Here is a 21627-nt window from a genome sequence, read left to right on the forward strand (position 1 = left end):
CTTGGTCATGTTATACCTGTTCTGAATAGAACCATGATGATAACTGAAAATGGCCAAACTTTGATTTCTTATTTAATTTAAAAATTTTATTTGTATATTAAAAATTAAATACCATGGATTTGTATAACTATATACATTAACAGTGTAAAATATTTTATACAATTATCTAATTATATTTATTTTTAAATCATTATTTATGTCATTAATGTAAAAAAATAATTTTTTAATTATATGATATTATATAATTAAATATACGTATAAAATTATTTTATATTATATTAAATTTATATATATAAAATTTAATTTATTTTTATTTATATTTTGTATTTTATGCAAATAATTTATTTTATTATAAATTTATTGTATACATATAATATAATTGATTTAGTTAAATTACTTAACATAATAATTTTAGTTATTAATTTTGCAAATAAATTTTTTATTTTTTATATTAATATGAATAATAATCACCATTAAATAATATTACATATACAATATATTGACAATTAATTTTACTTAAATTTTATATACTTTACAGTGTGAACGTCATGTATATTTGTTATACTCTAATTTTCTACTCTGGTCTTATATATCTTAATATATTTTATAAAGAGGCTCTTTAATCTTTTGTGAATTTTTTTATAGTTTTTTTTTTATCTCTTTTTATTAAATTTATGCTAATTTTGTTTTTAACAAGGATCGGTTGAAATTTAGATTTTTAGATTATACAAATTTTTATACTAATATTATTTTTTTTAAATATATACTCTAATAAGAGAAAATATATAAATAATTATATAGTAAAAAAAATTTAAACAATGCTCAAAATTTGTCAATTATCACAGGTATACATTTAAAGTATTTTTTTTAGAGTTATATATTTTCCTAAAAGCTAAATATATAGTAGTATAGAGTTATTTAAAAGAAACCGTCTTAACACCGCCGGCAATAACTCAGCCACAATTTTTTTTTTTTAAATAAAAGCTATTTAGAATATGTAAAAATCACATATCAATATACATAACTGAGTTTCACACCCGTTTATTAATATCATGTCCGTGTTAGAAATCATTTTTCCACTTATATGTATACTTATTTAATTTTATGCCTATATATATATATATCAATTAAAAATTTCGTTTTGCAATCGGCATTATTTTCTTCTATTCTAAAAAAAAAAAGAGGAAAAAAAAAAGAAGAAGAGGCTATTTTTAATATCAAATTTTCATTCTATTAATACTTCACTTCTCTACTAAGCATTAACTAAGATAATATTGTACTGTATGTGTATGCCAATTTTTTTCCAAACTCAACTTCCATTTTACTTCTTGCCACAAAACATTTTTATAAATACATTATAAAAATGTGAATTGACATGCACGAAATTTCCGGAAGATACTAGCTAGTATTTAATAATGTTGATAAGTAGTGATTTGATTTTTTTTTTTTCTTATTATTCAGTACTCTATGTAGGGATTGGTGATTATGTGTTAAGACAAATATCTATTTATCCTTGATATCTGTAGGACACTGTATGTGTCTCACTGACTACTCTATCTTTAATATATAATAATATAATGAAATGAAAATTAATTTAGTATATGTTAATTGCACACTACTGGATCCAATAACATATGATAATATATTAAATATGTTATAAATGTTAATGTTCAAAATACATTATCCAAATTAAATTTAGTAGGTCATTAAATTAACGGAAAAAAGAAGAAATATTTCTTAGGAGATGTGTTTTGATTTTGGAGAGGCTTGGACGTGACACATTGCTTAATATGTGATAGCATAGCAAATGAAATTACACGCATACAGTAATATATAGTTGAATTGAAGTTTCAATATATACTACGTTTTGAGTCTCAAATTAATATAATATATAATAAAGAGTATGGTTTAGGGTATATTGACTATATTCATTATGAATATACTTAACATTATCTCAATATTAAACAAAGAGTTTAATTTTTTTAAAATAATTTTGATGTAACTGAATATCTATGTAAAATACTCACAAGAAAAAAAGTTAGCCATCTAGAATTTCGTCTCTTTTTTAAAGAGAGTATTAGGAAGCCAACATTTTTAGTATAAACAAGAAGAGAAGTTGTCAGTGTTAGTTTAAATATAAAATAAAAAATAATAAAAAAGTTTTGACTACCTAATAAATTTCGTTTTTTTTACAAATAATAAAAAGTATATAATTAAATGAGTAAAATTATTAGATTAAAGTAGTAGTGATAGCATAATGAAGAATAAATTACTATTTGTATTTATACAAATTTTAAATGCTGACAAATGTACTAATGAAATAATAAAATTAAAGTTATACTCATAAAAGATTGACTCCTTATCACAAAACTATTTGAACTCTAAAAAACTACTCAAAAATTTAAAATTACCTTTCTCTCTACTTTTATGACAATAGTTTTCCCTTTTTTTTTCTCTCTGTATTTTTTCTATTTGCACTCTCTTTCTCTTTCTCTTTCTGTATTTTCTCTTTCCACCATCTCAACTTTCGTGGATAGGATTTTTGAGGATAGCTTTTCCTCCGACTACGACCTCAAATCCATCACAAGCAAGGCAATATATACTGCCGCCCCTGTCAGTGTTGATTCTCTATCTCCTTCCTCCAAGCACGTGAAACCCTTGCCTGCCGAATCGTCCTCCTCAACTCAGTCACTCGTCCTGGTTGACTCGCAGGAAAATGGGATCCGACTCGTCCACACACATGGCGTGCGCGGAGGCAGTTTATCAGAACAACTTATCTCTTGCGGAGGCGCTCTAAAGCAGATCGAGTTCTTAGAGCCATGCGTAAAGTAACCATATACTTCGCTGAAGCTCTCACTCTCTGGATCTACGGTGTAAACTCGAAGAATCCAATCCACTACTCGTAAAAAATTCATCACGAACAGCTTGGAGGATCTTGACATCTCGATGCTGGAGCTGAGGTGTACTAAGACCGAGATGATGGCGATTCTCCATCTCGAAAATGAAATTATTAGAGATGATTCGAGGAAGATGAGATAATATGATGATGGGGTTGTGCGATTGCAGTTAAAGACGAAGATGGAGAAGGTGAGGGATGGGCTACTGTGTGGTTGCGGTTGGGGAGGCGACAATACAAGTGGTTGAGATTGGCGACAATGATAAAGATGAGGGTGATGACTGGTGGTTGTTGGAAAGGGAATAAGATAGAGAATGATGGTAGTAATGGTGGAAGAAAGGTAACTTAGAATTTTGGATAACTTTTTAGAATTTGAATAATTTTATCGTATAAAACTTATTTTTTATGAATATAATTTTAATTTTATTATTTTGTGAGTATATTTATTAGCATTTAAATTTTTTTGTGAATATAAATAATAATTTATTCGCATATTGAAAGAAGAATTGTTTTTACTATCTTATTTTAATTTGAAGTGTGAAATCTCTTTCAAACAAAATAGCTGTTATAAAAGAGATCAACAATGCTAGGGAACTAAGAGGGTATTAGCCAAAAACTAGCCAAATATTTTTGAGTGAATCCAAAATCTCTACGAGTTAATATATATGCATGTTTCTTCTGCTAAGTATCAGAATGTTTCTTTTTCGAATTTTTTTGTATTACAAATGTGAATGTCCCTATTCTTTAAGAATTTCATATTTTTTTTAAAATTTTATAGATATTTAATTATTTTTGCAAAAATATAACTGGATATTTTTTTGTTAAGTATTAAGATATTTTTTTCATATTAAATGAATGTTTTTTTTTTTATATTTCTTTCCAAGAAGATCAATTAACTTTCATTGTGCTCTAAGGTTAATTGAATTTTACAATCTGCACTCACTTGTTTGAATACCAGTTGCGCCTCAGTTACAAGACCGACATGATTACAAGCAGATAATACAACAAGTAAGGTAATTGCATCTGACTTCACTTCTCTCTCTCATGAAAAAGTTGCAATGCTTGTTGGTCACCACATCCATGAAGACCGCAGGCAATGATAAAAGTGCTCCATGAAACAGAGTCTCTATTTGGCATTTCTAAGAATATCTTAATTGAGCCATCCAGACAACCATATTTGGCATACATATTTATAAGTGTATTTTTTAATGAGATGTGTGAACTAAACCCAAATTTGAGGACATAGCCATGAAATGGACAACATGTTTTAGTGAAGATAAGTTTTGCGGCTCCGGTAACACATTTGGTTCACAAAAGGGAAGCGGTTCTTGTCGACGGTGGCGAATCCGACGAGCCAGATGTCCGTAATAGAAGAGGAGTGGGTCGCGACACTACAACAATATAGATTATTTTTTAGGGTTATAATGTGTAAAAGAAAATTAAAATTTGTCAAAAAAATAAATTTTGACACTATTTTAACTATGAAAATATGTTAATAAAAATTTTGTCAAAAATAGTATTTTTAACATATAAGTGATTGTGAAAAAAAATTTAAATCTTATTTTGATAAATATTGGCTGTCAAAAATAATTTGTTAGAAAATTTTGAAAACATATTTTCTGTGATACTTATTAATTGTCAAAAATACTATTTATTTTGACATTTATTGACTATAAAATATTTTCAACAAAAAATTTTAACAAAGAATGAAATGAGATCTTGAAACTAAAGAATAAATTGAGATTTTGAAGATAAAGAATGAGTAGTATAATCTTAAACTGAGAGTAGTGTGATGTCAAAATTAACAGAGCCCAAAGAAGAAAAAAAAAATAGTGGAGTAAATTGAAAACAAATGAGTTTCAAAATTGAGGAGTAATTTTCTACTGTCAAATTATTTATCAAGAAAACATAGAAAATTTGACATTTGTGATATTTGTCAAAAATATATATTAATTTTGACATTTAATTATGGTGTTAAAAAATAAAGTATTAAAATAACTCTATTTTCTTGTAGTGCGGTGGGGAGACGGAGAGAGTGTGACAGTGAGAGAGAGAGGTCTATGTGTGTGATTGTTAAAGGTGGGTAGGTTAATATAAGAGAGAAGATGAAGATTTTTATATGTTTTAATTAAATTTACTTAATTAATTTTAAATTTTTTAAATTTTAAATTTAAAAATTTAAAATTAATTATTAATATAAATTAATATGATTTTGTTTAGTTTTTCATTGATAACCTCTTAGTTTCGTATACTTTTCCAAAAGAGATAGATGTTACTTGTGCTAAACTTCTAAAGGCTGTGTCCAGGCATTTAAAAAAAATCTAGTACCTTTAGGATATTAATTCTATACAAAAATGTTAACTACTATTAAACGATGATTGATTTTATATTTTCCGTCATATATATAAAGTATATCTATATTTAAAATATTTTACTTAACATACATGCATTATATACTATATGAAATTTAATTTTAATATATTGATAATATAAAATATTTTAGATAATTATTAAATTTTATTTTTTTTGGATATCCGTTCAGGCCATCAATAAAAAAATTAATTATTTTTATTAATATAATATTATATAATTGAATATATATATAAAATTATTTTATATTAAAAATTATATAATAATATTATATAATTAATAAATATTATCATTTTAAACTAATATTTAATCAGTAATAATTTTTACTTATATTTATATAAAATTTGTACAAAAAAAATATATAATTTACCATATAATTTATATTTATTAAAATTTATACACATAAATTAATAAAATTTATTTATTAAAAATAGTTTGATATTCGTATTGGTTAAATATTGGTCAAAATTACTAAAAATTATTTGCTCCAAAAATATCTGTACATAGTAATTTTAATATTTAAATTTAATAAATTAATATATATAAAAAAAAAGTAAAAAACGGTCGGCCATAACTACTGAAACGCTAGTATTGATAAATATTAAAGTAATGATTTCTTTTTATGAATTAACTCTTTTTCATAGTTATAAAACAAAATAAAATAAAAAATTTAAGTGATTAACATTTTTTCTTATTTTTATGTTATATTTAAATTAATATTAACCAATTATTTCTTTCTACATTAAAAATGTTGACCTCTTCCTAGAATAAAACTAGCTAGTAGCAATAGTAAACTCTTATTTTCCCCTTCTCATCCCTTGATTCCAATTTCCTTGCTTATCTTTGATCCAGAGTTCAAACCATATCAGTTATATAACTTATTTGATTCAGTATATGTTGCCCTTCTACATTAATTTGTGGACTTTAATTAACTGTTTTTATTATTAATTGCCCCCTTTTCTGTGTTTTTGGTTTCCACCTACATCTCAGTCTTCACTCTTCATTGACATGCATGCATGGATATTCCTCCTCTATTTATTTAATTATTTTTCAATATAATATTTTATCCATGAGGATTTACATTGTCACTATAATTAGTTGATAAACTACATGCTTAATTAATCAGAATTAATTATTCCATATTATATTTTTGTAGCGTAATATGTACTCGTAAATGCATTTAATTTAATATATACATCTAAAAGTCAAGCATGTGCTAGCTAGATACTCCATTTTCCTTTAAATCAAATTGTGATTCATGATGCTACATTCATAGAAAAGAAACTAAAACAGTATCCATGAAATCATCACCATGCATGTGGCATGTGCTATCCCCTTCTTCCACGCTTTAGATTTGGCTTATCAACATTACAGAATTTTCCAGCAATTTTTAATTACTCATCTTCATGATTTAATTAATTTCCTCCTCATTGATTCTTTTTCCACCACATCATTGCTAAGAACCTCAAATACTCATCATAACAAATTTTCCTTATAAAACCCACCATTACATTCCTTCTAGCTTTGCATTAATACATTAATACTAGAGATAATCATCATTATCATCAATAATGTTGAGAATACTTGTATCCATTGCATTAATCTCAACCCTTGTTCATACATCATCTTCAAGTTACTCTCCCGCCACACAAAAATCCATAAACACATACAAGAAATTCATAAAGGATGAGTGCAATTCAACCACATACCCTAATTTCTGTTACAACTACTTGTCACACTACGCGTGGCAAGTCAAAACAAACCGCGTCACACTCACAAAAGTAGCCGTTAACATAACGGTAATGATTGCGAAGAGCTCGTTCAAAACGCTGACAAAACTATCCAAATCGACGAGCCTAACAAAAGCGGAGAGTTCGGTGCTGGCGGATTGCCGGGATAACATAGACGACACGGTGGACCGGCTGCAGCAGTCTGCAAAGCAGTTGGCGCGGCTGAACGGAACGAGGACGGTGGAGGAGAGGTTTGAATGGGATAGCATAAAGACATGGATGAGTGCTGCAATTACGGATGAGTACACTTGTACGGATGGAATCGGTGAAATGAAAGTGAGGGTTCCATTGCAGAAGAAGATCCAATCCAGTATTGCTAATGTTGCTTGGATGAATAGCAATGCTCTCGCTCTTGTTAACAAGATTTCTTACTAGAGATCCATCAATCTTAATTAGATTATTTGAATGAATTCAAGTTGATGAATACTTGTGTACAATTATTTTCATGTGAAGTTGATAGTTGAAAAATATAATTTAACTAATTTAATGATTTTTAATTAACAACTTCACATAAATACGACTACGACTCATTTGCACATGAGTTTCTACCATTCAAGTTATATACATACACTATAGAGTAGTGTTTTTCTTCGTATATGTGTTTAATGGTTCCTATCAAGTTAATTCATTCTGCTTTTAGTGATTAGTCTTGTTTTGCATGCATAATGTATAGGAGTATATATATGCGCATCTTGAAAACTCAATTATGCTAACAAAACCAAACCAAAACCTATACAAGAGAAATGGTGGGGTATTAAAATTTTGAAAAAGTATAATGAAAATATTAAATAATGTGAACAATAGATATATCATATATTAGATATTCAATTTAATAGGTGTGCAGATAATATTAAGTTTTAGGTAGGTAATTTGGAGGTGTAGTATGTTTTTACTTTATTGGGCTAATTTTAGAGTTTATTGTTTACATTGTTCACACAAGTCATTATCTACCTAATAAAATCCTAAAATTTATTGTATTTAATTTGTGATTTTGTTAAGTAGACAATAACTTTCGTAAACAATGTAAAGAATAAATTTTAAAATTAATCCAATAAAATAAAAATCACAAAAATCACAAGTGGAGAAAGAAAGTTACAGAATAGGTAACTTCATTGTTCATTAAATTCAATGTTTACCTATATTTTTTATTTAATTTTTATTTATCTATTAATTTAATTTTTTTGTCAAATTGATTTAGTTTAATAATCTAACAATATATTTTATTCTATATTTTTAAATATTAATAGTTAACTAATAAACAAAAACAATAAATTTTAATGATTTTTTGATATTTTTCTCCGTACAATTTAACCGGATATAATAAGTTAAAGAGGAATGTTAGGGGCCAATAATTTTGGTATTTTGTAACTATCAATTGGCCATCAATAGTATTTTTAATTGTGTGAGATTACATCTAATGGTGGGAGATCACTCACTTTTGATTTGATGGTTAAGTGCTGGCTAGAAAATACAAAAATTGCTGGCCCTAGACTTTTCCTAAGCTAAAATATTGTTTAAACATGTTTTTAACTGGAGTGAATAAATATTGAATTTAGCCTTATAAATACCGATCCAACCCTGAATACTCGATTACTTATATATTAAATTAAAAATATAATTTGTAGTGTTGACTTTTGATATTAATTTGTAATTATAATGTTACTTTATTATAATATTTATCTGTAATGATAATTTATAATTTTTTTTATTTTTTTTATATTTATCATATTTTTTGTTATTTTCTATAATTTTTTATAATTTATTTATTTTTTAAATTTTAATCAAATACCTAATTATCCAAACTCGTTCGGTTTTATTTTAATTGAATTGGTTTAAGTCTGAGTTAAACAAATGCTGAATTTGATCCAAATTGACACAATTGTATTTTAATTAGTTCAAGTGTACTTTTCGTGTAAATCCGAATTAACCAACCCCGATTACACCCTTAGCGGTATAAGCTCATCATTATATATAAAAGTATTTTTTTAGACATTTGTACATTAATTAAGAAATTCAAAATCATTTACTAAAATTATGTTAAAGATTACATATACATGAAAAAAAGTTAATAGTTATTATAAATATAATCATTTGTATATTTTTTTTATCGGTTTAAATTTTTAAATATTATAACATAATATTTTTTTTTATAATTTAAAAATACAAAATTCGATTTTTTTATCTCGAACGAAAAAACTTCCATATAAAACAAAACAAAAAAAAATATATGTAAAATTTACCTCAACTTAAAAGGGGACAAGCGATTTTATCACAATTGTATAAGATAAAAATATGAATTATATATTAATAAGGTTTACGCATAGTGCACACCCTAAGCAGTCCATCTATATGATTGAGTTGTTTGTTCATGGACGAAACGTGAAATCATCTAGGCACACTGTCCTAGGTCTCTCATAGAATTTGATGACTTATTAAATTTATGATTGTTCAAAAGGAATTTCTCGAATTTGAGTATCTATACACATGTAACAATATTATATTAATAGAGTATGTGGGAACGAAAAATTTGAGAGTATATGCTCGAATAAGTGGCTAATTTTTTATTTATTTATAATTTTAGTGTAATATTCAATCATTATATTTTATAATATTTTTTAAAATAATAGAAATAGATAATATATCCTTTTGTATTGATAATACACTTTTTTGTATTAAAATATATAATATAAAAGGAGTATATTGTCAATACAAGGAGGCGTATTGTTCTATTCTTACAATTTTAAAAAAAAATCATAAAATTTAATAATTGAGTATTATACTAAAATTATACCAATATATAAAAAAATAAACACAAATAAATATTTAAAAAAGTTTGTTTCAGATATTTTTATGTTTTAAAAAATTTTATATTAAAATTTTTGAATTTTAAAAAACTTCTGTCACATTCTTTTAAGATTTATTCATATAAAAACAATAAAGTTAATTAAAATAAAAATTTATATATTTTGTTTTTATAAAATCCAAATATTTTAATATAATAAAAAAATTTAAAGATAAAACGTACAATACGAAATTTTTAAAAATTTATTTGAATATATACTCGTGATTTTATTAATTAAATTGGCATATGATAGGAATATATTGGATCTCGCATATTCAATATATATGAAGAGAGAATAGAGATCCGATATGATAAATGAGAAAAATTAATGTAACTAGCTAGTAATAACTACATTTGGATGATATTTTTTTAAATAAAAATATAAAGATGAAGAAATAAAAATACTTTTTTGAAATAATGAACATACAATAATTTTCTGTTTTTGGAAAAAAATTATGTTTTTATTTTGTTTTTGCAATTTCTATAATAAAAAATATATATTTACCATATTTTTGTTTTAAAAACAAAAAATTAAAATACAACTCATAGTTTAGATGGAAAGAATAATAGTGGTGTCATGGAAAAGCATCTGAGAAAATTCTTTGAAAACAATTGAGATTAGTTAATGACATAAGTTAGCTTATTGGTCAAATCCGTCTACTCTCTGGTACCCTATTCTATCAAAATAGTAGGCCACTAACTTAACCTATATGGCTCTATATATAGCACTTGTAATAGGTAAGCCTAATAGGCAAACCATGTGAATTGTGATTAACCAATGCCTTAGCCAAGCTTATTATTAATTATTAGCTTAGCTTGGATATATAGGCCACTTTGTTATAAGCCCTTCTCTTTAAGCTTAATTAATACAACCATTCTCTTTAAGTAACTAATTACGTACCTTGCTTGTTACACATTGCTACTCTTGACTTAATATATATTGTCTATTTTATTCAAGGAGATTCGTTTCTTTATTATTAATTTTAATTTTGGGCTATATATTGCTTTCTTATGCCTATTTATGAAATAAGCCTCTTCTCACGTTCATTCATTATTCTTATATCAGACGCAATATATTCGTGTGTGTAATTAATGAGATATTCGAATTTATTAAAAAAAAAAACAAAAAGTATAACTTAATGCAATGACATTCATTTTGTATTTGATCAGTGTAGACAAAGGTTTCTTCATCTACGAATCGAATTATTCTTTAAATTTCTCCCTAAAAAAAATTTGTTGATCAAATTAATTTTTTAAATATTATAATTTAATTATTTTTGTTTTTTATTATTCAATTAATAGTTTTCATCAATAATTGATATAAAAAATATTAATTAACAACATATATGACATCTAGCATATTTAATTAGACCCTAAACAAATATGTTTATAAAAATTTATTAATTTAGTCTATTTTTCAATTATATAGATCTAATCTTAATATATCCTACCGACACTAAATTGATAAATTTTCATAAATATATTTATTCAGCATTTAATTGGATATACTAGGTGTTATATATGATGTGAGTTAACATTCCATATTAACAATCGATGACGAAAATTATTAATTAAGTGATTATAATTAAAATACAAAAATAATTAATTTATAATTTTTAAATGACCAATTTGATTGATAAAATATTTTAAGAACGGATTTAAAAAATAAACATTTTTAAGAACTAATTTGACTATTAACTCAAAAAAATAATTTGCTATAACTTGAAGTTACACAACATTCTAGCATAATTCAATGTATGCAGTAAAATATTAAATTAGGAGAATATTTTGAAACACCAATCAGCAAGACTTAATTCTATATGTAAATTTGTATTTTGTTTTTTACTTAATTGCTTACCTTACTTCAACATTGTGTATCACCTTCTTATTTTGAAAGAGGGTTTTATGCTTCAGAACAAAGCACCATTTGAAAAGAATCAAAGTATCAATAGGGAATGCTCACAAGTTAGTAGTTGTTTCGTGGAGAAAAAGCGATAAGATGAGAATAATAAAGCACATGATTAGATGTAGTAATGGTGTGTTAATTAATACATGAAATCTAAAATACTCTGGCTGCGACCACCACTTGAGAATTCAGTTATCTGTTTTCTTCCACAGTTACCAATTGTTTTACTTTTATATAATACATATATTTCACCATAAGTTTAGGATCCCAGCCTCATCTTAATAAAACCCCATTTATAAAAGTGTTTCTTTTTTACACATCTATATGGTCCAAAATTCTACAAATAACACTATTTTACACGTCGTTAAGAACTTTACAAGTTTGCTGGAAGAAGCAATTTGTTGGTCAATAATAAGCAGACTTCTGTTCTATACAATGTTTTAAGTAAGCCTCAAGTAATTACTTGATTCAACAGTAATATTACAAAATGTCAATGAATTTTGTGACTTTTCATGGGTAAGAAACTATTGATGCTAATTTCTACATACAATGCATCCAAGAAACGTGAATCAAATTCAACAACAATGTATGAAGACACATTTTTATCTATCTATTCTTGTTGATGGCAAAGTACACTTAACCACCTAGTAATTCTTTCTAAAAAACACAAATATATAGTCCGTACATAAATGAAATACTATATTTGATAGAAAAAGTTTCACATGTACTAGTTTACTTGACTGATATACTGGTATAGAATGATTTTGGACCGATTGATATTAAATAAAATATGTTGAAGGGTCAGATTTTGCCGACTATTTTTGACGTGATGATGTGATTATGCAAAACATTGTGAGAGATTTACTGAATGTCCCCTTAACCAAAGCATGTAGATTGAAAATTCTAAGTGGATGTCTTGAGTGTATAAACCTTGCGATGGCGGCTCAACAACTCAGTGTATGGGCCGCTGCATTATGGAATTGGAGATAATGGGCCAGAGTGCTTGGGCCTTTTTTGGACAATGAGTCTGAAATTTGAAACCGTTGTGAACAATAATTTGGACAAGTCATAATAACTAAATCATTAATTATTTGACAAAAAAAGAAAAAAAAGCATTAGATATAGAATTTTGAATTTCACTTTAGAGAGTAAAATACAATCTATCACCATTTATTTTATACGTGGAACCAAGAGAAAATATGAGAGAGAAAACATTTAGTGGTAAGAGATTTTACTTTATCCTATAAAATAAAAATCTAAAATTTAGAGAATCCAAATTCAAAAATATATACAGTGACAAGGATGATTATGAGACCAAAAATGGGAAAGGAAAGTAGTATTGATTGAAAGTGAAAGGGAAAAAAAAAGTCAAGTAAAAGGTAAAAAAAAAAGAAAAAACAATTATTTGACAAAGAATTTATCATATAAGAATATTATCAGAGTCAAGATGGATAATAATTAGTGTGTTTTATGATTTTTTCCAGTTACACTTGATGGTTTAGATGAATAAGCGACCTTGCAATGTAGAAGTAGGTCAGTGATGATGAGAATGTACTAATAAATCACAAAATATATGAAATTTGCGTTGTTGACATTATCCACGAAGGGTGTAATCAAATAAGGCAATTAAGGAATTAGTTAGAAATATTTAGTGGAAAAAAATAATTCATACATTGATTGAGATAGAAATTGAGTAATTTTAGTGATAAAAATATGTGGACAAAGGGTTTAGTCTTTTTGTGTTGCGTAAAGGTTAAGATATACTAAATTGGCCAAAGTATTCCTAAAAAGTTAATATGCAAGTAATGAAAGTAATGTAGGTAACATGAGGTTTTGAGAAAAAGCTTGAAGGTGGAACTTGATTGATTCGAACAGAAGCTAAAGATGTAGAGTATTTGGTCAGTTTTCATGAAAAGTGGAAACGGGAAATATTGGAATGTTATTAATGTAAATGTGTCGAGAAGATTATTTCTGTAAAAAAAAGTCATAACTCGTAAGCAATCAATTAAGTACCATAAGTTAGGGACATTAAAAGAGAATAATAAAGTTTTTTTTGTCGTAGAAGTTTTTGGTTTTTTAAAAAGTAAACTATTAAAATGGTATTGCATAAATACACTACGAATTCAAAAAAATACTAATAAAAAATAAGTCTTCGAAAAATTTTAAAATACAACATAAAGAACTAGATATTAAATATATATTCTAAAAAAATAATTTTAAAAATTAAATTTTGATATAAATTTTTACAATTATTATTAAAAAAATAATATCTTTTCATTCTTAAAATTTATAATTTTTTGTCAAGTGAATTTTTTTAAAAAAATATTATTGTGAATGACTATGTTTTTTTTAAATAAAAAATATAAAAATCAAATTTTATTCCAAATTTTTTTGTGCACCTTCTAAATATTTATTCAAATATTACTATAAAAATTTAGATATAATAGATAAGCCGTTTGCTAAATATGAAAATTTTTTTTGTTGTTTATAAAAAAAAATAATATTTATTAATTCTTTTTATCGTATTTTCAAATCATTCATAGGCTATTTTATTAATAATATCTTTCAAGAACTTTTTTTGTCAACATTTCGGATATCGAACTAGTAGTTAACTTTTTTTTTTCGGCAACCAAATTTTTTATCCTCATTGAACATAAACCATCTTTACCCTCGTTAAATCCATTACATCAAATATTCATGAATACCAGAAAAAAATGAAGCCATATTTTGTTCATGTTTCGCCAGGGCTTAAAACAAACAACCCATCAGCTTCAACCAATTTTTGTGCACCGAGTGTCAAGCTTCATTCCTTTTTTAGTCACATAGTTGCTTCATTTTCACTATTCTTTCGGTCCTTCTAACATAAGTCATGGATATTTTGGATATTTAGTCATATTTTGGATATTTAGTCTCATACAATAAGATAAAATATCTAATCGATATCGGTACCTATCTGGTATAGCGCTATACCAATAAAGTGACCGCCACATGTAAAAATTTTCTCACTAAAAATAACTCTATTTTTTCTTTTATTTTCTTTTATTTTTATTTTCTTTCTTCTTCTTTTTTTACCTTTTATTTTCTTTCCTACATCCAAACAAAGTGTAAGATAGATACAAAGATGATTTTTTTTTTTCAATTTATGTATTCTCTCTTAAAAAGTAGAAAAATAGATAAAACTGTGTTTTTATCTCTGTCCCTAGTGTCTCCATTGTCTTTGTATTTATGTATTAAGAACAAATTCCAAACACTACCCAGCAAACATTGTTTTTCCCTTGTAATTGATAATAGAGATGAAGACAGACAAAGCCAAGGTATAGTTTTATCAAGCAAGCTATGTGGTGATGCTGTACAGTATACATTATTAAAGAATCCTTACTTAAAATAACCACTTTTGCATGGGACAAAATGGAATTGAAAACATGTATTGCACTTTTCAGTTTTAGAATTCTGCTGCATAATTATTTAATAATCCAGGCCTCTTTCTACCATCATCAATCTAACTCTCTCCATGTCCTCTGATTTGCCTGCCTTTTCGTAGATCTTCATGAGAAGTACAAAATTGTGTTCATTGTCTGGCTCCAAATCAAAAAGCTTGTTTGCAGCAATCTCTCCTATTGTTACGTCTCCGTGTAAAAAGCAAGCATACAACAAAGCTCCCCAGAGAGTTGGACTAGCATTCTCCGAATTCATTCCATTCACTATGATGCTATAAGCCTTTTCAATCATTCCTACTCTTCCACAAAGATTAACCATACAACCATAATGTTCCATAATTGGTTCTATTTTATATTTTTCACACATCAAAGCAAACAACCTCTCTCCATCCTTCACCAAACCCAAATAAGCACAAGCTGATAATAATGAAACAAATGTTACTTTATCAGGTTTTACTCCAGCATGCTCCATTTGATTAAAATAATCTAGAGCCTCTCTTCGTTTGCAATGAGCAGAGATTATAGTGTTCCATGACACAACATCCTTCTCTGGCATCACATTGAATATCCAACATGCTTTATCTAACTTGCCATGATTGGAGTACACTCTGATCAAGGAATTAGCAACTGACAAGTTCCACTCAATCCCACGCCGGATCACCCATCCATGAATTTGGGCCCCAAGAATCAATGATGACACACCAGTAAGAATTTTCGATATGGAAACAGAATCAGGCTCATAACCTTTCAAAAGCATTCTGTGGAAAGTGTTGATTGCATCAACCTCAAGGCCATGATGAACATAAGCTGCAAGCATTGAATTCCACGAAATAGAATCTTTATTGGGCATCTTTTCAAAAATCTTGCGAGCCATCACAATATCACCGCACTTAGAATACATATCAAGGAGTGCATTGAGGACAAATCTATCACTGGCAAAACCAGAACGAACCACGTGGCGATGCACCTCTTCCCCAACTTCGACCGAACGAATTCCTCCGCATGCCTTGAGAACCCGAGGAAATGTAAACACGTCGGGTTCAACACCCTCTTCCACCATTTGGAAGTAGAGTGCTATGGCATCATGATAGAGGCCAGCTTGAGCATACCCCGAAATGAGTGAATTCCATGGAAATGCATATTCATCTCTCTTAGGCATTTGATCAAACAGGTCATGTGCCTCATCCATGTAACCAAAAGAAGCGTATAATCTAAGAAGCTTGGAGGATATACCAACATTTCTGTGCAAAAGGGTGGTTGGGATAAGGCGGTGAAGTCGAATGCCGTGGTGAATGGATTGAAAACGGTAGCATGTTTCTAAGAGAGAAGCATAGATTTCGGGTTCAATAGTGATGCCCTTCTCAAGGGAAGCTTCGAGGTCGTTGAGGACTTGTTCAAGTGCTTGGGATTTTGTTTGGGGATTGGGTTGGTGATTGATGAGAAGTGGGGTTGATTTGGATTTTGGGAAGGAAAAAATGTTATGGTTGGTCTCTGTTTGCCACTTGCTCAGTTTCCTGGTTCTACTTTTGTTGTCGTTCTTCTCCTTCTTCTTGCTCAGAATGCACAACCTTGGAGGAAAGCTTAGTGGTCGGAGAGTAGTGGTTATTATCATTCTAGTCACTGCCTGTGGATAAAACCCAATCACATCACTAACACCTAGTGAGCAATATAGCGGATATGCTCTATGAACATTTCTTAAACTCCATTAACTTGTGCTCTAATCGTGGGAAAATTTAAATGCATACTCTTCCATAGTTATATTTTGAAGTCAATTTCTTAAAAAAATCCACAGTAATAGAGTGAATTGGATGAGGCAAGGGAGATAATTACCATATTCAAGGGAGACTCAGTAAATTACCTATGTACTCTCAGTATTTATTTGTAAATTCAATGATGTTGATCCAAGTAATCTCATATATAACTCATTTTTATTTAATGAAATTTTTTCTTTGTTAAAACAAAAAAGTACATTTGTTACTAACAATTATTTTTTTACGTAATTAATAGAAGAGGAAAATTTTGAAATTTTTATTTAATTAATAATTTAAAACTATTAATTTTTAGTCACACAACTTTCTCTTTTGATTCTTTTTATCAGTATTTTTAGAATACTCTTCATTGAATGTGTAATAGGGTAATAGCAAGGGATGCAAGTTTGCACTCCATGATAATGATTTAATTCCATTATGCTACTGAATGGCCATACCAATTTTCCCAAGTATTGCAGCACTTCCATTCTATATTGAACCAAAATCAGACAAGTTTGTCTAACTTAGAAATCGACGATGATGAGAAAAATAGAAGAAAGAAAGATTAAAAGTTTAGAACAAGTCCAACACTAAAAAAATCTGTCAAACTTGTTTCAACTTCTGTGTTAACAAAACCCCAAAGGGTTTCAGCAAAGTATTTGTCATCAAATTACAAAAGATCAAATGCTATGTTAACCAAAAAATAGATCTGCGCACTTGACAATTCCTTTGCTGTTGGGGATAGTTTTGATCCATCCGCCATACTCTTGGTGGCATGAGCTGTTTATTGCATGTAAGAAACACTTAAAGACAGAAAAAAAAGGCAAGAAGAGCTATCTACTGTGAATGGTTGGCATGTAAATGTCAATACTTTGAGTCAACTGTTTTAAAGGGACTGAAATTCCAGTGCTTATCAGCCAAGGAACTTGAGTCAGAGTCAATTCAGCTGGAAGTATATATGATCCTTTGTAAAACCCAAATTTCAATACACTGTGCAATGTTTCCAAATTCCAACCCATTCAATCAGCTTCTATTGAAAGCCTTCTGCTGTATAGATGATACAAGTCATTGGCAAACAAATCAATGGTTATGGCTGTCAAATAAGTGCAGTCAATTATTAATTGCTTATTTGGAAATGCTAGTAGTAAGCATGACCATGAAGCAGCCATAATTCTATCAGGAATATGATAATGTAATGTAAAAGAAATAACAACAAAAGACATACCTCACATGCCTTAAAAACTGGCTTAACTTGCTCAAATATTTCATCTACTGTTCCAACTGCATTAATCTGCAGAGATTAGCTTGTCACTGTAACAAACATGTTCATCATATAGCATGCAATCACATAACAAAACCAAAACCAGTGGGTTAAGTGTTTTTAATAAAGCGACATAAAATCCTTTGGACAGAACCTAAATTTTCTTTCCTTCTTTCCAAAACCTTCAATTGCATATTGAAAGTACAAACATACAGGTTAACCATAGGTTCAGTCCTCACTTCAGTCAAACCCATAGAAGACTTGCTTTTGAATTTTTCCACTTGGACAAATTCAAATAGACAATTTGAAGCAGCAACAAACTAAAGAAGGCAACAGTAGTTTAAGTTTTAGTGTGTTTGTGACATACTAAAGAAGGTCAGTTCTCCTAAATTTAATTAAGTACTGAAACAACATAGAATTACCCTGTGAACTTTCCCTTTCTTTGCATAGTAATCAATGACAGGAAGATTTAATGCTTCAAATACTTTAAGACGTTTCTTGATTGTATCTATATTGTCATCTATTCGCCCCTGACATAAAAGGAGCACCAGATTCAGACAGTATTTTCATATCAGGAGTGTATATTAAATTTCTAAGAATTTGACTAGAACCTGATTACGGCTCAATACTCGTTTCACCATCTCATCTTCTGGACAATCGAAGAAAAGTACTACATCTGGTTCTGCTCCAGACTGCGTATGGAACAGTGAGTGCTTATTACATAGAAAAATTAACAATGGATGGCCTCCCACCTAGTGGGGCCTAGAAGGCAGTATATGGCTATATGTGTATTAAAAGGCTTATCCCCCGCAAGTAGGGAGCTTCTTTTTTGAATTTGAATCTGAGACATCTAGGTCTTTTGCCATTTAAAAGAACTCTCTGTTATAAAACACTGCTCAGTAATCAATATTGACATTTGCAAACAAGTTAGAGAATGTATAACAAATTTCCAGTAAGTTAAATACATAAATTCAAGTAAAATAGGTGCTGACACAAAAATAACTCAATACGAACTTCCTTCAATGCAAGTTTAAGTGATAAAAAGGTTGAAAGTCAAACTCACAATTTTTTCAAAAGCAATGCGGTTCTCCTCGCTTCTAGGGAAACCATCAATAAGGAACTTATGGTTGTCACTAGATTCCATCTCTTTTAGAATCAATTTGACAGTCACTTCTGAGGGAACGATCCTTCCTTCTTTAATTGTATTCAGAATCATTGAGCTGTTTTGCCATTTTAATTGTTAATATCCCAAAGACTCACAAATGAAACAGATAAATAAGAATAGGATAAGACAATATTACCCATATTCGCTATTGGAAACCATCTCCCTTCTCAAAAGATCACCAGCGCTTAGATGCTTAAATCCAAAGGTTTCAACAATTTTAATACATTGAGTACCTTTTCCACTCCCAGGGCCACCTTAGGACATAAGAACAACATTTTAAATCACATATTTGAAGCAAACATATATCTGAAAAGAAAAATAGTAGCAAGGAAAAATTTAGCATCATTATTTCATTAATAACTTAAATTATCATAAGGAAAGAAAAAATTATTTACTTTGATCCACTGCCAATTCTCTTTGTAAACTTTCACAAATCACTTCCATATTGGCTAAACAGTCGATAAAATTTTCCAGATGTACAGTCAAATAATTAATTGAATAACATAAAACATCCTAGAACTCTAAGCTCCATTATTAACCATGTAGCTGCAACAACATGATACCCTTCGATATTATTCTTGGTTTCTTACAAAGTGAAATCCAATTACGCCACTGTCATCCTGGTTATGTTCATTACTTGGATAATACACTTAAAACCTCAGATATAACTCCCAAAATTAAATTTGAGGACAAATAAGGCACAATCATTACCTAAAACAAATGTTATAAAGGGACACCTTCCATCCTTTTCCTGCATCAAAGGAAAAAGGAGATCAGTTTTTGTTAATGACACAGTGAGGTTAAGTGATCGGGAGTCGACATTGGCACTCCAATTTTGTTAGTGACTCTAAATTTGATAAGATTCTGTGATAGATAAGCTTTAGATTAAGAGTAAAATCTCCTAAATAGAAGTAATATTATCAATTTGGAGTGGAAATATCCACTCTCTAAGTGATCTATTCAGTGGAAATGAAAAATTGAAAGTCATTAATGTACAAAGTAAAAGACTGAAAAGAGAGTATATGTACGGAAATGGAATCAGACCTGCAAGGGTGCTATGGTGGCAAATCTTGAGACGGCGGAGGCAGAGGCGGCATTGTGTTTAGAAGCTTGCTGAACTCAAAAGACAAATTGAAAGTAGGTCAACGTCAGAAGAATGCATCAATCAGAATCATTTCATGTTCAATTTTATTGAATGAAAAAATGAAAAAAAGATGAAGAGAATAGAGTGCCTGGAGATGGAGGCGTGTGAAGAAAAGGGAGGATTTGAGAGAAGAGAAGGAAGTGGAGGTTACTTTTCTCCACATTATTTGTTTGTTGAGCTTCTCAGATGAAATTCGAACGGAACGAAAGGGGGAAGTGGGGAAGGGGTATTACATCAAACAGGTAGCGTGCAAGGCACAGTGGGCGGCAATAATGGTAATGGACAATGCAAACTGCGTTCACCTGAATTGGGTGAGTACTAGTTAGAATAGCACGTTCCGTCCCTTCCGCCCTCTCTTTTATTTTTCGAAATTAATAATAATAATAATAATAATAATAATTCAATATTGCTATTTCTGAAATTCATTAAAAAAAACATTATTTTAAACTTAGGAGAATTTATTAAGATTTTCAATTATTTTGGAATGATAACTTCATATGAACATACAAAATACAAGTCATTGTGGATAATTTTGTTATTGCAACTAATTAAAAGTAGAAATGTTTAAGATTCGATTTAAAATTTGATCTAAATTTAAAGTATATTTTATCAAATTTTTTTTTATTAAAGATAAGAGACTCGAACCCACAACCTCTTAATTGAGTATAAAAAAACTATGCTCATTAGCTATATTTTATCAAATTTGGGTTTATCAATTTTATTCTATGTAATCTTTTACCCGAATTCAAATAATGTTTTGATTGAATATTATCCTGTCTGAAGTTATGATTGTATAACTAAAATATATGCTTTATAGAAAAGATAATAATAAAATATTATATTTTATATTTTAATTAATATTTTTATATTATATAATATTATATTTTAAAATGATTTGTTTTAGTATAAATAATATATAATATTTATTAAATTTAATTTTTTAAAATAAAATTTTATCATTTTGTTATATAAAAATTTATAAAATTATATATAAATTAAATTAATTTAATCCAATTTATTTTAAATTAATTTAGGATCCAAATCCTTAAAATAGACCTAATACAATAT

At 28.1% G+C, this 21627-nt stretch overlaps 3 protein-coding genes across 4 annotated transcripts; 1 reads left to right on the top strand and 2 right to left on the bottom strand.

The window, feature by feature from the left end:
• The first annotated feature begins 6785 nt into the window (after nucleotides 1-6785).
• LOC107634202 (pectinesterase inhibitor 4-like) lies at nucleotides 6786-7456 on the top strand. The gene has a single exon (XM_016337774.3). It carries the CDS (start codon nucleotides 6838-6840, stop codon nucleotides 7429-7431), a length of 594 nt encoding a protein of 197 aa, XP_016193260.1. The 5' UTR covers nucleotides 6786-6837; the 3' UTR covers nucleotides 7432-7456.
• Nucleotides 7457-15055: 7599 nt separating this feature from the next.
• Nucleotides 15056-17048, bottom strand: OTP70 (Tetratricopeptide repeat (TPR)-like superfamily protein). The gene has a single exon (XM_016332609.3). The coding sequence runs from the start codon at nucleotides 16851-16853 to the stop codon at nucleotides 15270-15272; it is 1584 nt and encodes a 527-aa protein (XP_016188095.1). The 5' UTR covers nucleotides 16854-17048; the 3' UTR covers nucleotides 15056-15269.
• Nucleotides 17049-17561: 513 nt separating this feature from the next.
• LOC107629735 (P-loop containing nucleoside triphosphate hydrolases superfamily protein) lies at nucleotides 17562-20898 on the bottom strand. 2 transcript variants are annotated; one of them, XM_016332610.3, is made up of 9 exons: nucleotides 20648-20898; nucleotides 20460-20528; nucleotides 20127-20166; nucleotides 19552-19669; nucleotides 19314-19470; nucleotides 18862-18942; nucleotides 18673-18780; nucleotides 18215-18280; nucleotides 17562-18036 (listed from the first exon to the last, which is right to left on the bottom strand). In XM_016332610.3, exons 1-9 carry the CDS (start codon nucleotides 20720-20722, stop codon nucleotides 18013-18015), a joined length of 738 nt encoding a protein of 245 aa, XP_016188096.1. In that variant the 5' UTR covers nucleotides 20723-20898; the 3' UTR covers nucleotides 17562-18012. The 2 variants fall into 2 exon arrangements, with proteins under 2 accessions (XP_016188096.1, XP_016188097.1); XM_016332611.3 differs by having other exon boundaries at nucleotides 17562-18033; nucleotides 20648-20893.
• Nucleotides 20899-21627: the final 729 nt, after the last annotated feature.

Source organism: Arachis ipaensis, chromosome B3, assembly GCF_059453495.1.
Source record: "Arachis ipaensis isolate K30076 ecotype BB chromosome B3, ASM5945349v1, whole genome shotgun sequence".
Classification (NCBI taxonomy): domain Eukaryota; kingdom Viridiplantae; phylum Streptophyta; class Magnoliopsida; order Fabales; family Fabaceae; genus Arachis; species Arachis ipaensis.

What these genes read in the sequence shown, in the direction of transcription:
- LOC107629735 (XM_016332610.3), bottom strand. Translation starts at nt 20,722, where the DNA reads ATGTGGAGAAAAGTAACCTCCACTTCCTTCTCTTCTCTCAAATCCTCC. An exon ending in AGAAAGGGAAAGTTCACAGG is followed by an intron (nt 18,281 to 18,672) that starts GTAATTCTATGT and finishes TAATCTCTGCAG; the next exon opens with ATTAATGCAGTTGGAACAGT. An exon ending in CAGTTTTTAAGGCATGTGAG is followed by an intron (nt 18,037 to 18,214) that starts GTATGTCTTTTG and finishes TCATCTATACAG; the next exon opens with CAGAAGGCTTTCAATAGAAG.
- OTP70 (XM_016332609.3), bottom strand. Translation starts at nt 16,853, where the DNA reads ATGATAATAACCACTACTCTCCGACCACTAAGCTTTCCTCCAAGGTTG.
- LOC107634202 (XM_016337774.3), top strand. Translation starts at nt 6,838, where the DNA reads ATGTTGAGAATACTTGTATCCATTGCATTAATCTCAACCCTTGTTCAT.